This window comes from Callorhinus ursinus, unplaced genomic scaffold (genome assembly GCF_003265705.2).
Source record: "Callorhinus ursinus isolate GAN/ISIS: 27379988/994484 unplaced genomic scaffold, GSC_fseal_2.0 scaffold24, whole genome shotgun sequence".
Lineage (NCBI taxonomy): Eukaryota > Metazoa > Chordata > Mammalia > Carnivora > Otariidae > Callorhinus > Callorhinus ursinus.
This window is the reverse complement of record NW_027397086.1, coordinates 30,874,990-30,894,833: the sequence shown is the minus strand read 5'-3', so window position 1 is coordinate 30,894,833 and position 19,844 is coordinate 30,874,990. Positions and strand designations below refer to the sequence as shown.

Here is a 19,844-nt window from a genome sequence, read left to right as displayed (position 1 = left end):
AAATCCATTAACTCTCTTGGATTGCTACTGTATGGAGTTAGTAGGTTGCTCTGCAGTTCCCATGAGGAGTACTAAGTTCCAGAAGTTCCAGGAAATCCCTCATTGTTAAGAAGCTACAACGAGGGATGGGGTCCTGTTTAGCGCTTTCTTTGAGATACACAGCCCCCTACATGAAATAAGCAGAATGGGATACAATGCAAGAGTCAGTTGTTTAATGACTAAGAAACTAGCAGACATTTGCACTTTTCCATCCTTTTTCCACTCACCATCACATTGGCTGATTCATTTCTTTATACAAACATTTGTTACACCCATCCCAAGTGATGCCTGATGCAGGATTATGGATGTAAGAATCCTGTCTCCAAGAGCTCCTGGTCTAAGAGATAAGATGACATGTAGAGATAGAGACCTACAATATAAGGCATTGTCTGCTCAGGGCGACCAAAGAGGACAGATAAGGTGCAATGAGAGCTCAAAGGAGAGAAGTCATTTTGGAGTTGGGGACAGAGTAGTGATCATGGAAGTCTTCCTGTAGGAGGCAGCATTAATTAGAACTATGTCAAGAAGTATTTATTGAGTAGCTACCTAGCATCCTGTCCTGGATTTGGTAGATAGGAAGGTAAGTTTTGGATGTGTTAAGAAAGGAGAAAAAAATCACTCATTTGGTAGTTCTGTCAACAAATCTTTACTGTGCGGCGGTACTGGGAATCAAATCATCAACATGATAGATGTTCCCTCAGGAACTTAAAATTGGTAGGAAAGACACAGAAAAAAAGATTGCTGTTAGGAAGAAATGAAGAGTGCCAAGATGGGGATGGAATGAACTTATCTTACCTGGGTGATCAGTAAAGGCCTCTCTGAAGAGGGAAGGTTTAAGCTGAAGCCTAAAGGATAAGAAGGAGCCAGCCATGGAAAAAGTGAGAGGAATGGGAAAAGTATCTGCAAAGGTCTTGGGTATATTTGAAGCATTTCAAGAAGACAGGTGTGACTGGAACACAGCAAGCCAGAGGAAGAGTGATAGGTGAGGTTGGTGGGGCAGCCAGGAACCAGGCCAGGAAGGCCTTGGGAAGGTTAGACTTTATATCCAAGTACAATGGGAAGCCACTAGGGTTTGAAATAGGGGAGACACATAATCATCTGGCAAACGGAGGTCCGCTGCATGGTGGGAGTTGGAGGGTGGGGGTACAGGGTAGGAGGGGTGGGAGGAGCAGTTCTGAGGACTTTCCTGTGGGGGCGGCCATGAGCTCATTCAAAGGTGAAGAGACACTAGAGCAGTGGCTGGGAGAGAGGGAAGGTATCCAGTTTGGCTGAGTGCAAAGTGCAGGGACTGGTAGGTGTGGTAGGAGCCACTGAAGACCCTTTCAGCCACTTTGCAAGCCCTGCTGAGTGGGAAGCCAAGACCAGCTTCTGAGCTGAGAAGAGAGGTTAGCGCTGGGTTTTAGGAAAAGCCTTCTGGGAAATAAAGAATGTTTACTTTTAGCATTTAAAAATTGCTCCAGTAGGAGATAAAGGATGGGACTGAAGGACTAGGGGCAGGATGGAGGTGCTGCAGGCGCTGTCAAAAGAAGAGTCCAGAGAGGGAAAAAGTGTGGGGTCAAGGAGGGATCCAACAGGGCTGTGGTTTCTTGGGCGGGAGATATTTCGGGCTCATTCATGCTAGGCTCTCTCTGAAAGGGTGAGACCCCTACGATTGCAGGAATAAAGGGAAGAGTGAGGAGTGGCTGATAGTTTTTATCAGGCCAAAGCTTGGAGAAGTCTCTTCAGTTCTCTGAGCCTCGCTTTCTCCGTGCATCTGTAAGGTGAGTTGGATAAAGGAGAATGGTCAGAGGCTAGACTCATTCGTTAAGGGTCCAAGCCCGGATATCCCTGGTGTCTGCCTGGAAAGCCAGGTGGTGGTGAGGGCAGCTGTGTGCTCAGGGAAGGCTATGTCGGCTCCTGGGCTCTGCTGCTTGTCGGGGAGGCCCCCAGGCTGTGAGATGAGGGGGTGGTTCAAGACGGGTTTCAGCCCAGTTTCGCAACGACCAGCCCTTGACAGCCATCAAAGCCCCCGGTTGCCTGCCGCGGCCTTGTGAGGTCGGCAAGCGGCTGGAATTGTAATCTCCATCTCACAGCCGGCGAAACAGGCTCAGACAAGCGAGGCAATACCTGGGCGGTACGCACCTCGGTGGTGCCAGCGTGGGTGGAAGGCAAAGCCTCCCACTGGCCCCTGCTCGCCGAGCTGCCAGGCTGAGAACTACAACTCCCAGAATGCCATTCGGAGAGGGGGCAGGAACCGGAAGTTGTTCCGGAGGCGGGTCCTGGTGTGCGCCGCCGAGGCCGCTTGAGTTGAGGGGTTCAGGTACGCCCGGGGCTCGTTGTGGGGCCGGCCTGGGGCTGGAGGGGTCTGGCTTGGGACTGCCGCCTCGTTCGTGGGCAGGGCAGACGCCGGGAAGCGGCCCTCAACCGTCGTGTGGCCTCGTGTCCTCCACCTTGGTGCTTTTCCTTGCTGCCTCCCCTGACACTAGCAGCCGGTGTGGCCCACGGGCGGGGTACTCTCAGGCCTGGGGTCTGGGTGTTCTAGTTCCAGAGGACTAGAGTTAGCTTCGGTGGACTAAATTTTAGAAAAGGAGAGAAGCGTGCAAACAGAGACTGGCCCATCACTTAGCACCCAGAGATATGCTCATCAGGTGGGACTTAGGTTAGAAAACATCTGAGGCCTCTGTCAACTCAGAGGTGGGGGGGGTGGAGAATTTATTAAGTCAGCAAGTATTTATTGAGTGTCTGTTGTGTACCAAGCCCTTTTCTAGGCATATAGGGTAGTGGACAAAGCAGACAGAACACCTGCATTTAAGCAGGTGGAATATAGGAATGGGGAAGTTCAGATAAAAAGTAAGTAAAACATGTGCCATGTTGGATAGTGAAAATCAGAATAGAATGAGACACGTAGTCATATAATTATCTAGGGGAAGAGCACTGGAGGTAGAAATGACAGCAAAGGCAAAGGCCCTGAGGTGGGAATATCCTTGGTATGTTAGGAGCAGCAAGTAGACCAGAAAGTGCAGAGGACACTTGGTGGGGGAGGTAGACCTTAATGATCATATAGGCCATTGTAAGGATTTCACTTATGTGCCATAAGTGAAATGGAGAATACTGCATAGTTCTGAGCAGAAGGGTAACATAATTATCAAACATTTAAGATGCTTTTATTCTGCAAGGCTCAGTACTGGATACTGGGGGTGTGCACTTGAATTCTTTATCCTCTTTTCCCTGGAAGGGCTTATAATGTAGTGGGGAAACAGGCAGACCAGCTGTCATGCAAGGCTGAGTCAGATAATTGGACCCCTGTAAAGGCAGAATGGACATCAGTCTCAAATCCTCAGCATGTACTGTTATATTGGGTGCTTAGTAACTGTTACATGATTAGTAATTAATTGAATAACCCAGCACTCAGTACTGGGCCTGTAACAGAGGTTCAGAAACACATTTTTTTTCTTTGTTTAAGATTTATTTGTGTTTTTGAGAGAGAGTACACACACACAGAGGAGAGGGGCAGAGGGAGCGAATCCCAAGCAGACTCCGTGCTGAGCCTGACAACAGGGCTCAATCTCAGGACCCTAAGATTATGACCCGAGCTGAAATCAAGACTTGGGCGCTCAACTGACAGCCATACAGGTGCCCCCAGAAAACACATCTCAATGAAGAAATGAAATGCTAAATCTGGGCATAGACAACGTCTCACACAGATTAAAAAGATTTGTTCTTCTGTGATGCCTAATTTCACGGTAGCTTTCTGAGGATCAATAGGTGGCAAGCTTCTTTTGAATATTTACTGAGCTTCCATTTTGTGCCAACCCTTGTGCTGGCCACTAAAGATACAAATATGAAAAAGATGTGGTTCCTGCCCAGTCTGCTAGATCTCAGACTCTTCTGGTGTTGGTTGGAATTGCCTTCATTTGATTTTCAATATTGTATCCCGGGTTCCTGAAAAACATCCTCAGGGACTATAGGAACTTGGAGAGATGTGAGATACAAAGAGGGGAATAGGAAGAAGGGAATGGGGGTGCTAGTGGTAAAATTCAGTTTAGTGCAACAAACATTTATTCAAACACTGCTGTTTGCAAGGTTCTGTATTGTAAGCTGTTACAGTATTTATGCAAATGTAAGTACACAGTCCCTCCTGCAGAGGAATTCAGTTTGGTAGGAGAGGAAACATGAACATAGACCTTCCAGTTTTCTAAACAACAGTGGAAAACTCTGCAGCCCCTCCAGCTACTCCAACCCTAGCTCTCTTTTCTCCTTCCCAGCCAGACTTCTCCGATGAGACATCTACGTTCATTGCCTCCCAGTCATTCCCCGAAAGGGTCTGACAGAGAGGAGGAGCTCAATGAATATTTATTGACTGAATGAATGGACAAACAGAATACAAAATGCTGTGGAGTAGAGAGGAGGGAAAGCACGTGGCTATTAACAAACTGGCATTCGTTTAACAAATTGATCTGGTTTCTTACCCTAATAAAATGCGGTTAGGTATTGAGCCAGTTTATCTTAAAGTTTTCATTTGTTCTTTTTTTGAATGCGTAAATGTAGAAAAATGTAGAAAAAAGGCACAGTAAGATTTATTCAGTCATCTAAAGGAATGGTCATGACAGGTCTGGCTGTCTTTTCTTAAAAAAGGTATTTATAATCAGCATCACTGTTCATATGTGAACAGTGCAGCACTTCTGAAATGTCTAAGAATAACTTGGTATTTTCCTCATTTCTCTAGAAATAATATACACTACTAAATTTTGTGTATGCCATAAATTCATAGTGACATAGTCAATGGTATAAATATATTAAAATTTGTACTGAGTATTAGATTATTGAGCAAAAGTAAACTTTAGCTTATATAAGAAAATGAACACAAATGTCTAATCTATAACTTTGAAAATCTAGAATGTAATTTACTTGGCCATCTTCGGGAATATATCTAGTGGTCATATGTTGTTCACATGATGTGTGATAAATACCCAAAACTGCTCAGAACCTTACCTTTTTAGAAAAACTAAAAAAACAACACTGGAGGGGTTTGAAGAACCTGTATTTCATGGGTAGTTGTTCCATGTCAGGTAAATGACATATGTCTAGTTCTTGCAACGGTCCTGGGATGTAGTATTATCCCATCTCATAGAATCTGTGACAAAGAGTTAACAGTTTAGGCTATTATCCCACTACTCACAGGTAGGAAGCTGAGAAGCACAGCTAAATCCTAAGATTGCTGTTTCCACTACAACAGCCTATTATGTCTAAATGAAAAACAAAACTAAAATTTGGCCTGATTTTGAGCATTTGATGGTGTACAAGAAAACAGTATGAGCTCAGCACTAAAAATGTTTGCTATGAACATCGGTCTAAACATTAGAGAACAGGGGGGCCTGGGTGGCTGTTGGTTTAGCGTCCGACCCTTGGTTTCGGCTCAGGTCATGATCTCAGGGTCCTGAGGTCAAGTTCCTTGCTCAGTGGAGAATCTCTCCCTCTCCCTCTGCCCCTCCCCCTGCACACATGTGTGTGCACATGCACTCTCTCTCTCTCTCTCAAATAAAATAAATACCAAGAAACCACATTAGAGAACAAAATATAATCCTCGGACACTACTCAGCTCTATAGTGGGTAATATTTATAGTTAATATAAATGCAGTTTACTGATCTACAAATTGTAGAAACAACCAAGGGGATAGACAAAGCCCAAAAGGATTAATTTGATGACACAATGTAGAATCTGTCTTGAACATATAAAATTAAAGCTTCAGCTTACCAAAATTGGAACATTGAAGGAAGAAGAGAGATAGAGGGAAAGATAAGGGTGTTTATGTTCAGAGCCTAACCCTGAAATTGTTGAACAAGAAGTAGAAGTTTAAAGATATTCTTAAACATAGTAAAGATGTCTTCTGATAATTGTCAGGACAGAGGTATGGGTATTGGACTTACCTTCCTAGGATAAAAAAAGCTGTAAAATTGGACAGATTATATGAAGAAACTGTTTTCAGGCATGGAACAGGCAGGACAAGCCTGTTATCCTTGAGAGAAATGAATTTAAGGTGGATTATAGGCCTAAAGGTAAAAGCCAAAATTATAAAGCTTCTAGAAAGGAACATAGAATATCTGTGCTTTTAGGGTAGGCAAAGATTTCTTAGAGGTTACAGAAAGCATTAACTATAAAAGAAAAGAATGATAAATTAGACGATTAAAATTTAAAATTTCTGCTCAACAAAAAAGCAGTGTTAAGAAAATGAATAGGCAGGCCACAGACTGGGAGAAAATATTCTCAATACACATGTCTGAAAAAGGACTTGTATCTAGAAATATGTTAAACTTCCACAGCTCATTAATAAAAAGATAATTTAAAAATGAGCAAAAGACTTGGTCAGAAATCTTACAAAGATATATTGTGAATGACCAATAAATTGCCAGAAAAAGTGCTCAATATCATTAACAATAAAAAAAATGCAAATTAAAACACAACTAGGTTCCACTGCACAAGAATGGCTTAGATTAAGAACTCTAACAACAGCAAATGTTGGTGATGATGCAGAGCATATGAAGTCTCCTTCATTGCTGACAGCACTGTGAAATGGTGCAGTTACCTTGGGAAACTGAAGGCCGTCTTTTATGAGTTAAATAGGCAACTATCCTATGCCCCATCAACTCTACTGTTAGGTACTTAGCCAACAGATATGAGAATATACATCCACAAAAACACTCGTAAGAGAATGTTCATAGCAGCTTTATTCATAATAGTCCCAGACTGGAAAAAATCTCCAATGTCCATCAACAGGAGAATAAACAGATTGTGATACAGTCAAACAATGGAATTCTGCTCAGTAATTAAAAGGAATAAACTTACGAATACATGAAGCAACATGGATGAATCTCAAAACATGTTGAGGGGGAAAGTGTCAACATCACTGGTTGAGTCCATATATATGATGTTCTATAATAGGCACAGTTAATCTATGGTTATAGAAAAAAGCAACGGTTGCTTTTGGCTGGTTGTGGGAATGGGATGGAGATTTACTTGGAAAGTGCAGAAGGCAAGGAACTTTCTAGAGTGACGGAAATGTTCCATATCTTGATGAGGGTATGAGTAAGGCCCTGTGCTTTTGTCAAAAATTCATTGAACTCGTATATTTAACCTTCACACACATTACTGAGCTATACCCTTAAAATCTTTGCATTTTACTGTATGTAAATTATACCTCAAAAACATTTTAAAGGTCAGTGTAACTAACAGAAAAATAAAAAATAAGAGGTGATTTGAATTTTAGTGTTTCATAGGGAGTTGATAAAATTCCAAGTTGATGATTCAAGAAGTAACGAAAGTATATGATTTCAGCTTCAGGAGTCAATTACCAAATGAACTAAAAACACCTGGTTAACAGGTTGCCACTAGAGGTGGGAGGGGTTGGAGTGAGGATCATTTCATTATAAATAGATCTTTATTTTTCTTTCATCTGCATGGATCGTATTACATAGATTTGCTTTTGCAAAGATAGACTTTTCCAAAGACGGTGGTAGCTCACTGGACTCGGAGGAGCAGCCAGAAGCAGTGGACGTATTGTTCTGTCTGTGACACTTAGCTATAGACTAGAACATTTTTTTTTTTAAAGATTTTATTTATTTATTTGACAGATAGAGACACAGTGAGAGAGGGAACACAAGCAGGGGGAGTGGGAGAGGGAGAAGCAGGCTTCCCACTGAGCAGGGAGCCCGATGTGGGACTCGATCCCGGGACCCTGGGATCATGACCTGAGCTGAAGGCAGACGCTTAACGACTGAGCCACCCAGGCGCCCTAGAACATTTTTTACTCACAACCTTCCCAGGGATTTTGAACAGCGCTTTGAAACCACGGCATTGGTTAAGTGTGCCATAGCAGTGGTTCTCCATATTTTCCTACTTCAGCACCTCTGATGGATATTAATAGTCATTAATAGTTGTGGCGGTGACTGTGGCTTTCAGTCTCTGGAAGACACAGATGCTTTTCTCCTTTCAACAAATCTGTGTTAATATTTCCACACTTTTACTCCTTTGGCAACACAGTAACACTATTTGACATTTGGACATAGGGAAATAGCTCTGTAAGGGAAATAATGTAATGTCTCACATCATTCTGCCTTTCTCTAACCTGGGTGAAAGGGACAGAAGACTAAGCACATGGACTGGAAATTGGAAGGGAGTGCTCAGAAAACAGACTCACATGTGCTACAGGAGCAAGAGGTCATCCTAGAGGACACAGGAGAAGATAGCATCTCAGAAAGCTTCCGGCTTCTACAGATCGATGTGGAATGCGAGCATCGGGAGGGAGAGACGCTGCCTGCAGGCAGTGCAATGTGGTGTTCAGTAAGTGCAGAGAGTTGCCCGGCCGTGGGCTCTGGAATGATGCTTTGTCCCAGAGACCCCTTGTATAAGGGTAGGTCCTAGTAACAAAAAGACTAGGAATGAGTTTGGTGTGTTCCAAAATTGGATGAATTTCCTGCTAACTGGTTACAAGTTTCAGTTCCACTTGAGTCATAAGAAGAGTAAATCAAGTTCAAGAGGAATTTTTGATACACCTCAGAAGGGTCGGGAAATCTAAACTCTGCTGTAGGCCCTGTCCCTGATATATTTATTTTGGGCACCTCACATCTCTTTCTTGGGGCTCCGCTTTCTCTGAACATAATCCAGTCTTTTTTTTTTTTTTTTTTGACATTAATATCCTTTTTCTCTCCTAATTTTAAATCTCATTTAAAAAAATAAGTAACTTTCGAATACTCGTTTTCCATTTTGGTGCTTATGAAGTTCTCAATTTTGTTTTCTGGATAACGTAAGAAAAATGTCCAAAGAAAACAGAGACACTGGGAAAAGATAGTTGCAGCAAAGAAGAGCAAAAGAAAGCAAGAAAAAGAAAGAAGAAAGGCCAATCGTGTAGAAAATTCAGGTAACAATACATCAGATTGCTGGCATAATCATATTTATGTCTTAGCAGACTGGTATCTGCATGTTCCTAGGAGAGTAGGAATGTTGTTTTTAAGTAAAAACAAACATCTTGGAGGTAGAACCTATTGTTCTATTTTGTTGGAAATCAAAGTATCAGTGAAAGCAAAATTTAAGGCTTCACATATCTAGGGCACATGTGTGTTTATAAGCTCAGAAGTAGAAGGAATGATAACATTAGCAGCTAACATTTATTCAGTGTTATGTGCTAGGTTCATTGCTAAGAATTTTACATGCATTACCCTAAAGGGTAGGTGCTTTTCTTATCCCCATTTTGTAGGTAAAGAGACTGAGGCTTAGAAATTGAATAACATGCCCAAGATCATATAGTAATAAAAGAATGGGCTGAACTCTGATTTAGACTTAGCATTGTGCTCCAGAGCCCACACTCCACACCACTCTGCTGTCCCCAAATGAATGAATACCTTATATGAGTTTCAAGCTTTTCTTTATATGCAAAAAGTACTCACTTGGCTGGGGAGATTTGTTTCTTACTGAATGTATTCCTCTGTTTTCCCACTTTTATTTCTTTCTGATATTTCTACTCTAGGCATCTGCCCCCAGCACAGCAAACGTTTTCTGAGATCCTTAACCAAGGAGAGACTTTGGGAAGCCAAACACTCAGGACCAAGACTCTGTATTGATCTGAGTATGACCCACCACATGTCTAAGAAGGTAGGACATCCATTAAGCTCCGAATTCCTACTCACATGAGGGAGGTCCAGAAGGGAGCAGCTTTTTTTTTTTTTTTTTAAGATTTTATTTATTTATTTGACAGAGAGAGACACAGCAAGAGAGGGAACACAAGCAGGGGGAGTGGGAGAGGGAGAAGCAGGCTTCCCACGGAGCAGGGAGCCCGATGTGGGGCTCGATCCCAGGACCCTGGGATCATGACCTGAGCCGAAGGCAGATGCTTAACGACTGAGCCACCCAGGCGCCCCCAGAAGGGAGCAGCTTTGACAAAGAGCATAACCAGTTCCAGCCTCTGTAATTCCATAGTAAACCAGCAAAAGTTCAGTTTTTTTTACACGTGGCTATTCAGCTCCAAGATGGCTATTGTTAAGAATCAGAAAGAGAATAGATATGCTCTGGTTTAGTTTGCAAAGTGTTATTTTATCTTCTATTTTGAGCCCCACACTGTTGCCTCTGTGTTTATGGTGTCCACAATCTAGATGGGGTCTTTCATGTTCAGCTCTCCAGAGATGAAATCTGGTTTTCTACTGGGAAGAGGACTACTTGCCTGGTTGCATGTTGGGAGGAGAGGACCTGGTGGGACGGCTTCCTGCAACATATGTGTTTTAATCGTTTTCCATTCACCCTATTGTGAAGGAGGGATTCCACCATAGGGTTCTAGGGATGGCTGAAGAATACACACTTGACATTGGACAGCTAAGAGTGATAGCGGTTTATTAGTCACCAGTACTCAGCGCAGGGGGAAGATGACACTGCATGCTAGGCAGGGCCATGTGGTGTTACACTCGGGAATAGAATGAACAACCAGGGGCTGTGGGAGGCAGGCTTTGTAGCGTCACAAGGGTGGAGTACCCCTTGGTTCCTGCAGGAAGATGTGATTGATTTGCTGGGAATAACTCTTTGGGCTAGCGGGGAATCAAAACCCACTACTTAGGGATAAGCAGGAACTATACTTGGTTCCTTTTATAGAAAGGATTGTTTAGCTAGGGGACCTTATACAAGGGAGCAGAATTGGGAGAACTTGCAGTTAGGTTTTTCAGGGCCCACCTGGTTTCACCAGATGTCTAGGCAACACACAGTAGTAGACCTTCATTTTAGGCCTTACACCACAAAATGGATTTTTCTGTTTGCCAACATCTCTGTTATATGTGCTGCTGTTTGCATGTTTTTCAGAGAGATTAGGAAGACTGAAGATCTGGGGTTCGTACATGGAACCTCTAAGTATAGCCCTCTGAAAAGGTCAACTAAGAATTTTCTACTGTTTATATTGAGATATCAGATTAAATCAAACCCAAAGTGTTTTTTCTCTCCTGAACCAAATCAGGCCAGATTGTGAAACTACCTTTCTTTAGGGGTTTGTCTCTGAATCAGGATGGAAAATTAAAACTTCCAACCCTAGTCCATCTCTAGAGTTAGGGAGAAGGTGCTAAGTTTATTTGATGAGTATAAAAAAAAAAAAATGTCTGTATAGTAATCTAACTTTTTTAAAGTGAATAGTAAATATCACATGGTAGGATTTTAGATATGAACTAAAAGAACAATTCCATATACCTTATGAGATATATAACAGCAGATCCAGAAGGAGGGAGAGTGCTCAGTCTTTCCATTAACTCACTATTTCCAGGCTAGTATCATTACCTTAACTGCGATCTATAAGGTGTGTGCCATGGGGTGTAACACACATGCACACACATAACACATACTAGCTTCTGGAATAAAAGGGGCCATTCTAGTTCATGAGATTTCCCAGAGTAGCATTCAGTGAACTTACTGAGTAACCATTTGTTTGATAATGAATTTAGAAAGAGTGGGCATGTTTCCAGTCTAAGCTTGTCCTAATTTCTTTGAAGGAATTAAGTAGACTGGCTGGACAGATCCGACGGTTGTATGGTTCAAATAAAAAAGCCAACAGGCCATTTTGGATCTACCTCACTGGATTCACAACAGACAGTCCCCTGTACGAAGAGTGTTTGAGGATGAATGATGGATTTTCTAGTTACCTGGTAAGCCTTATTGGGCATATTATTTGAAGTGTCCTTTGAAAAGTAGGTTGTGTGGTCATACTAAATTTTTTTAACTTTCATATTTTGATACAAAAATATGTGAATTATTTTCACTATTGCAATCTAAAAAACTTTAGAACCTCTCTCAGTTCTTATATTTCTAAATTTCTATCCTTCTACCGCATTGGCAAACTAATATTACCAGTCTCTAGGACTGTGTTTTGTACCTTTTGTATTGTATGCTAGACTGTATACTCCAGTAATGTTTTGGGGAAATGCCATGACTCCTTTCTTGTTCACATTAGTGCAGGATTAGGGAACATGAGTTGTGGGGGAAGAGAAAATCCTTATGGAAGTAATGTGGATTCAAGATGAGTTTTAGGGAATCCTCAGTTATTTTTTATCTCTTTCCCTAAGGGCTCATGAATGCAGTGATTATAATAGAGGCAGCAGTCCAGATCACTTCCTAAAAAGTGCCACTAAAAATGTCTTGTGTGTTTGTGTGATGTAGCTGGACCTGGGTGGTGTGAACTTTCCTAGGGAGGTCCACAGAGGCAGTGAGCATGAGAGGTACCCTGTGTGGTCCTGCACAATTACTTGTGGTAGCTGTTACCATCTTAACAGTCTGTCCTATAATACAACCATTTCCAGCTTTTCTTCTCTATGGGTGTTTTATGATTCTTGTATGTGAGCCCGACAGACCCACTCTTGGGGCTACGAAGTTCCCTTGCTTTCCTGTCTTCATGCCTTTCTTTGGTGATTCTCCCCATTTTCAGTGCTTCTTCCTTTTGTATGTGTCAGTCAATCTCACCTCTTTTCAGAAACTGAGTTCCAGCATTCCCTTCAGTAGAAGGCCATCCCTGGTATTGTCACTTCCTCATCTGTCGTCCTGGGGCAGCCTTCCTGTATATCTGTTAGGGTCTCTTGTTACTCTCTGTCTCATTTTGTAGGGTTGAATGTCTGTCCTTTCTACTTGCCCTCCCCAGCTGAGCACTTTCTGAGAACAGATTGTCAGACATGTATCCCCGTGATGCACATAGGGTCATGCCTAGTAGAGAATAGGTGCCTGGTAACTAGTGGCTGCAGTGTGGGTAGTGTCGTAACCTAGTTCACACTACATTGGATTATTTACATTTTTCAGCTAGACATAACAGAGGAAGACTGCTTTAGTTTATTTCCTCTGGAAACCCTTGTGTACCTGACTCCTGACTCAGAACACGGTATGTACTTTACTGCATGGATTCATGTAGCACTTTGTTCTTAGCCCTGTGTGTGATTATTCCCTGCGTCAGAACTTGTTAAAGCCACCCAAGGTGTATCAAAAAAAAAACAAAAAAAGGAATGACCACTAATAGCACACCTCTTATGGGTGGATACATCACTCTGCTTTCCATATGTGCTGCTGTGTGCGCACAGCGGTACAGATCTAGGGTCTACAGCCTCAGCCGGGCCTTGTGAGCTCCCTGCAATCTTTCCCAGTTTCCCCAGTCAGCTCCCTTCCTTGGCCTCTTGGATCAATGTTAGATACCTATATTTTCCAGAAAATTAATTATTTCACATAATTTTCAAATTTGTTGGTATCAAGTTGATCTTAGTATTCTTTTCTAATTATTTCACATTCCTCTGTTATTTTAATTTCATCTCCTTTCTGAATCCTAACGTTGATTTGAATCGACTCCCTTTTTTTCTTGATTAGATATGCCAGAGCTTTGTCTTTTCAGAGAATGAGCAAATCTGTTACCTTTTGGTTTTCTATTTCATTAAATTTCTACGTTTATCATTAATAATTCTTTCCTTTTACTTTCTTTGGATTTAGAAATTATAAAACTGATTTGATCTCAATGGCCTTCATTTTTTCATTAGCTCTTGAAGATATTGATCTAAACAAAGTTTACATCCTTGGTGGACTTGTGGACGAAAGCATTCAGAAGGTAAATGTACATTTTAGACCTAACAACTATATTTTGAAAAGCGGGGCTTACTTTCAGAGGCAGCTGCCCTTTCATAATCTTACGCAAAAGGCATAAAAACTCAGAGAATAGGAAGAAGGAGCCTATCCTGCCTAGGTTGGCCCTTCCACTTGTAAAGCTCCCTGTCCTCATCAGCATTAGCGATCCCCTGATCTGACAGTCCCGTTAGGACCTGGAATGGGGAGTGTTGGGTAATTACATACATAGCCATGTTGAACGCCTTTCTTTTCTCCTCTCTTCAGTTCTGCAAGGGTAACTCTGATCTTAACCAACGAAGCATTGACTCGCAGTTCTTACCAGCTATTTGTTCTTTGCGGAGGAGGAGATTGCTCCTTCTTAGGCCATCTTTTCTGCTGACATAAGACTTATCCCATAATCTCATTGTCAGTAGGACTGTCCAGATTTCTTGTGTTGAACTGAAATTTTATTGGAATAATTGGAGTTTTGAAATATGTTTCTGTTATATACTTACTGAGATAATTGTTTAGTTTATATTACTAATTAACATATTGCCTACACAATAAATAATGATATAATAGTTAAAGTGTATAAAAAGAAAAAAATAGTGAGGAATAAGTCTCCCTCCCATCCTTGTCCTGCAGTGTCCCCCACCTGAGGCAACCACTGTTTTCTTTTATTTTTTTAAATATATATATTTTAAGATTTTATTTATTCATTTGAGAGAGAGAGAGGTAGAGCATGAGTAGGGGTGGGGGAGAGTGAGAAGCAGACTCCCTGCTCAGCAGGGCACCCGATGTGGGACTCAGTCCCGGAGCCCTGAGATCATGACCTGAGCCGAATAACTGACAGCCACCCAAGTGCCCCAACCACTGTTTTCTTGTGTATCCTTCTTGATATAGTCTGTGATCACACAGGTATTTGTTGGTGGTTATATTATGCATATATATATTTCTTCATATATGTAAGTGTATTTTATATATTTTTTCATATCTGTATGAGATACATACACATATTTAATACAGATGATACTTAACTGAATTGCACATATTCTATAAAGGTCAGTGTTCCATGACTCAATAGTGATAATCTAAAAAATAGGTGGGGGGTGGAGGTGGAATTCTAAGAATGCCAGCTATTAAATGAGAAATACATAATAGAATTTGAAAAATCATTATTTTGTCACTCCCAGGGTAATCATGGTTTCAGGGAATTGGTTGAACGGAAGGTTGTGGGGGAACTGGCTCTTTACGTGGTCTCAAAGTATCATCCCACAGATTGCAAGGCAAAAATGTACCATTACAATGAAGTGATCTGGAGGTCACCATCTTACCAAATGTTCAAACTTAGAATCACCACTAGTGACATTATGTGCCTCCCGATGTGATGGAATCTCACTTGGGAAGTATTCTTACTGGAAAATGTTTAAACTACATTTAATCATGGGGAAACTGAATGTGAGACATTCTGCGGGACAATTGGACCACACTTCCAAAAAAGCCGGTGTAGTGAAACAAATAGTTAGGGGGGCTGTTACAGTTTAAAAGACATTAAAAGGACATAACAGTAGCCAAATGCAGTCTCCCACAGCAGAGTGACAGCCCCTTTTTTGAGGCAAAGTCTAAAGGGTCAGTGAGCAGTGTATGATCAGCAGATATGCAGTTTTAACACATTGTTTTATCTCTCCAGCAATATTTAAATTGAAAAATAATTGGCATAATAATTTGCCAGAGGTATAGAACTTTTTGGTTGTTACTGGAGAGTTTGACTTCCTCACAGAAAATATGCTGAGCACATTTCAAGGGGGAATCGTTTTATCTTTAAATGTTCAGAGAACAGAAACTAGACTGTGAGCTCCTCCAGGGCAACATCCAAGTCTCCTGCTAACTTGGAATTCTTGTACTCCAGGTCAAAATGATTGCAAAAGAATAGACTAAAAAACAAAACAAAACAAAACATAGACCAAGAAATAATAGACCTTGTATGCAAAGGAGTGTTATTCTTCAAAGAAGTCTTTGAGCAGCTCTACCTTTATCTTTTCTTAATTGCATCACTTAACACATTTTGGAAGTTCTGTCTTGGAATTGTGTCTCATGTGAGTCTGAGAAGCAAGTAATCCAGTATTGTAACAGAGGTGCTAGGCCTGCTTCATGCTGCTCCAGTTGGTTACACCGCACTCAGGGTGGCCAGTCAGTTATAGCACTGTAGGAAAGGACATCAGCAAGCTCGAACCAATTCAGAAACGTTTGGCCTGAATGATGAAGAGACTCAAGACTAAGTCGTAGTCAAGGGAGAGGTGACAGAATGGAGACTACCGGCAGAGTGCACAGAGTGCACAGATCACTGCTGTCGAGTACCTGAACGGCCTTCCTGTGGAGGAGCCATTTTACTTGCGTGGTGTGGCCCCGGGGGATGGAACTAGGACAAATGAGTGGAACGCTCAGGGAAAACAGAAAACCTGGCTATCAAGAATTTCCTTTTAACCCGTACTGTCAAAATTGGAATAGGTTTCCCCAGGATGCATGGAACTCCTTGTCACAAGGATTGTCCCCTTAAGGACAGAGCCCACTTGGGAAGGAGGCCATAGAGGACAGACAAAGATTGGATGGATGTTTGGAGTGGCATAGTTAACTATTGAGGCCCCTTCCAAACCCAAGGATGTTAATTATCCCAATAATCTAAACCTTTCTTTTTAATCCTGAAATTCTTTTTTTTTTAAAGATTTTATTTATTTATTTGAGAGAGAGAAGGAGAGAGAGCACATGAGAGGGGGGAGGGTCAGAGGGCAAAGCAGACTCCCTGCTGAGCAGGGAGCCCGATGTGGGACTCGATCGAGAGACTCCAGGATCATGACCTGAGCTAAAGGCAGTCGCTTAACCAACTGAGCCACCCAGGCGCCCTAATCCTGAAATTCTAAGTAGGTAGATGATCTTTCCAGAACTTCTTACAAGGTAGCAAATACAATTTAAACTTCAGTTCATGACTCAGGGACATCTTTAAAGGGATATTAGTTACTGTACTCCGATCCTCAATGGCCTCAAATTTTGGGGGTTTGTTGAGTTCTTTTTTTTTTTAATATTTTATTTATTTATTCATGAGAGACAGAGGGGGAGAGAGAGAGAGAGAGAGAGAAGCAGAGGGAGAAGCAGGCTCCCAAGGAGCAGGGAGCCCAATGCGGGACTCCATCCCAGGACCCTGGGATCATGACCTGAGCTGAAGGCAGACGCTTAACCATCTGAGCCACCCAGGCGCCCCGGTTTGTTGAGTTCTTATGACACCTTTCTGCAGTTTTTAGAGCCCTTCCTTTTAGTTGGGCTCTGTGCTCTCACACCTTAATGTTGTCTTATTGCTTGTGGTGTATCTGACTTGAATCCTCTCTCTCGTCGAATTTACTGCTGCCGAATGGCTAGAAGCTGAAAACTCCAGATATCCAGAATTGTGTCGTACTGAGTTAGGGTCAGGAGTGTTCTCCTCTGATTGATTTAGACTGCTTGAACTTTTGGATGCAGATTGTGGCTGCAGATCTCTTGAATTAATTCGTTCTTGGTTGTAAGTGGTTGTAAATGGAAACTAGTGGCTAGATGACTCCCAAGTGAGATGTTTGCTGCACAAGCCATTTCTTACGTGGAACAAGTACTCTTCATTATCTGAAGTTTCTTCCATTCTACCGTAGGCCACTGATTTTTAATACACTTATCATTTAATTACAATTACAGATGGAAATTGGAATGGTGGTAAATGGGGTTTCTCACGATTTGTTATGCATATTACAACGAGAATATCTTCGTCAGTTTTAAAAGATAAATATTTAACTGTGATTCACAGAAGGTGACATTTCAAAAAGCCCGAGAACATTCTGTCAACACAGCCCGCTTGCCGATCCAGAAATACATGGTCAGATGCCAGAATGAGAAGAACTATCATTCAGAGATACTAGCCATCAATCAAGGTACTGCTGACATGGCCCACAGTTAACGTGTGTTAGTTCTGGTGCTACTTCTTTGCGTTGTGTTTAAGTATAAATGGCCCCTGAAGCAGCCCCCCACCCCCCCGGCCACTGGGACTGATGTGCTCAGATTTTATTGCGTGCACTTTGTGACAGGTACTCTGGCCTCTGGGAGGCATTTTTCATCTTCTTCTTAGATCCCAACTATGTTAAAGATTGTTGAAATTTTTCCCTTGGCCTAAAATGCCCTGTGTTCAACCCATCATTGAACAGTGAATTCCTATCTGTCCTTCACAATTCAGTCCAGGGGCATCTCGGCTGCTCCTTCCCCCTCTCAGCCATGTTAGGGGCTCTCCTTGGTGACCCCATTGTACTGTTTTCCTCTCAGAGTTGTGGCACGGTCCCTTCACAGGCTCGTATCTCTCCGTGTAGGCTGAGGTCCTTGTGGGCAAGCGGGTCCATGTGTCGTGCAGAGTAGCCTTGTTGAATGAACTATTCCAGAACACCCTTTTCCTCATTAGTCCTTTACTAGTTCTTTTTCCTCATTATGGTCACTGTGTTTTCTTTTTACCCTTCTAACAGTATTTGATATCCTGTCCACATACTTTGAGACTCAAAACTGGCCTGAAGCATTGAAGAAAGGAGTTTCTTCCAGAAAAGGCTATGTTCTTCAGAACTCAGTGGATGATGGACAGCCTAAGGAGCTGCAGAAGGCAAAGTTGCTGGAGGTGTCTTGACTGAATAGCAGAACAGAGGCTGGCGATAGCACACACTTGCCTGTACTTGACATCTTGGATCTTCACTAGAATGTAAGTTACTAGTAACAGGGACCACATGTTATGCTCTTTTCTATCTCCCATAGTGCCTAGCTCACAGGAAGAGCCCAGATATATGTTGACTAAAAAGTTTACATAACGAGGAATTAGCCCTCAACTACATGGCTTTGGATGTATTAATTCATCTTTTATATACCTATTTGTGAAATACCTACTCTTTAGAGATAGCTTAACAATTAAATAGTTATTGTTAAATCAAGAGTTTAATTTTCACTGAACTGGCATCAAGTTGTAGCACTCTCTCCAGCCTCCTCTGAGCGTGCTGATTTTCCCCAACTCAGTAATACACTTTACATGTTTTGCAGGATCAGCCTGTCCTAACCTAGCCCTACTTTAAGCCCCCATAGCACTTTGTTCCCACTTGTGGCTCCCACCCGTCTCTCCTGCTCTGAGTATGGAGTGGAGGGTTTCTCTCTTCCTTACGGTAGCCTCCTAACAGGACATTTTGTGGGAGTATCTTTGTATCCTTCTGAGCCTTGTACAAACTAGATTCTTCATATACATTTGTAACAGGTCAAATTGAAAAGCAAAAACACAGTATTAACTCTAACTTAAAAATAACCAGAAAATACATTGCCTCTGACACAAGCATGTTGGATAACCTCTCATTACACAAATCTGAGTGATCCCTTTTCTCATATCTTAGTTACTGAAAGTAACTGAAGCTTAGTAAGCTTCAGTTACTCTAAATACTTAACCAGTTTGGGTTGGTAAACTTGAAAGCTAAGCTGTTAGCAAATTCAGAGAATATATTCTAGATCTCAAAAGAACCAAAGTGTTACCTCTCTGCTCTGTCCCCTCCCCTTCAGAATTTAATCCTTCAGGAGCTTTGATCACCTTACAAATTATGTCAGTATCTTTTTATTAAAAACAGCCCAGTCTTCAGGAAATATCTTTAGGAATATATACTGCTCCTTGGTCTTTATCACCATATTGAATGAGTTCTATAATCTCTGTCATCCAAGAAGAGACCTCTTATGGCTAGGCTTCAGGGGTAACTCATACTCCCAGGGAGGTCTCTGCCTCCCAGAACACTGACCTGGATCATTTGTCAGGCTTCCTTTTCACTTCTAAAGGCTTTTCTTAAAACCCCAAACAGCATGGGAGAATTTCCTCTCCAGCTCTATCACCTCTACCATTTTTTCAAAAACCTAGACATGAGTTTTGGACTTGGCTTCAAGAATCTCATCAGTGTTGGGGCGCCTGGGTGGCTCAGTTGGTTAAGCGACTGCCTTCAGCTCAGGTCATGATCCTGGAGTCCCGGGATCGAGTCCCCACATCGGGCTCCCTGCTCAGCAGGGAGTCTGCTTCTCCCTATGACCCTCCCCCATCTCATTCTCTCTCAAATAAATAAATAAAATCTTAAAAAAAAAAAAGAGTATCATCAGTGTTATTTATAGAACAAAAAACTGGACATACCCAAAATATTCTATAACACGAAAATTGAAT

General features: G+C 42.0%; 1 protein-coding gene across 2 annotated transcripts; it reads left to right on the top strand.

Moving 5' to 3' along the window:
- The first annotated feature begins 2,268 nt into the window (after positions 1–2,268).
- On the top strand, positions 2,269–18,493 carry TRMT10B (tRNA methyltransferase 10B). Of its 2 annotated transcripts, XM_025888554.2 has the most exons (9): positions 2,269–2,338; positions 8,153–8,356; positions 8,825–8,933; positions 9,540–9,664; positions 11,533–11,685; positions 12,827–12,905; positions 13,549–13,616; positions 17,439–17,562; positions 18,142–18,493. In XM_025888554.2, the coding sequence occupies exons 2-9, from the start codon at positions 8,171–8,173 to the stop codon at positions 18,294–18,296; spliced, it is 999 nt and encodes a 332-aa protein (XP_025744339.1). In that variant the 5' UTR covers positions 2,269–2,338; positions 8,153–8,170; the 3' UTR covers positions 18,297–18,493. The 2 variants fall into 2 exon arrangements, with proteins under 2 accessions (XP_025744339.1, XP_073732802.1); XM_073876701.1 differs by lacking the exons at positions 12,827–12,905; positions 13,549–13,616.
- The last annotated feature ends 1,351 nt before the right edge of the window (positions 18,494–19,844 follow it).

Coding starts and splice junctions, on each gene's coding strand:
- TRMT10B (XM_025888554.2), top strand. CDS start 8,171: ATGGACTGGAAATTGGAAGGGAGTGCTCAGAAAACAGACTCACATGTG. Junction 8,357..8,824: donor GCAGTGCAATGTGGTGTTCA/GTAAGTGCAGAG, acceptor GGATAACGTAAG/AAAAATGTCCAAAGAAAACA. Junction 17,563..18,141: donor GATACTAGCCATCAATCAAG/GTACTGCTGACA, acceptor CCCTTCTAACAG/TATTTGATATCCTGTCCACA.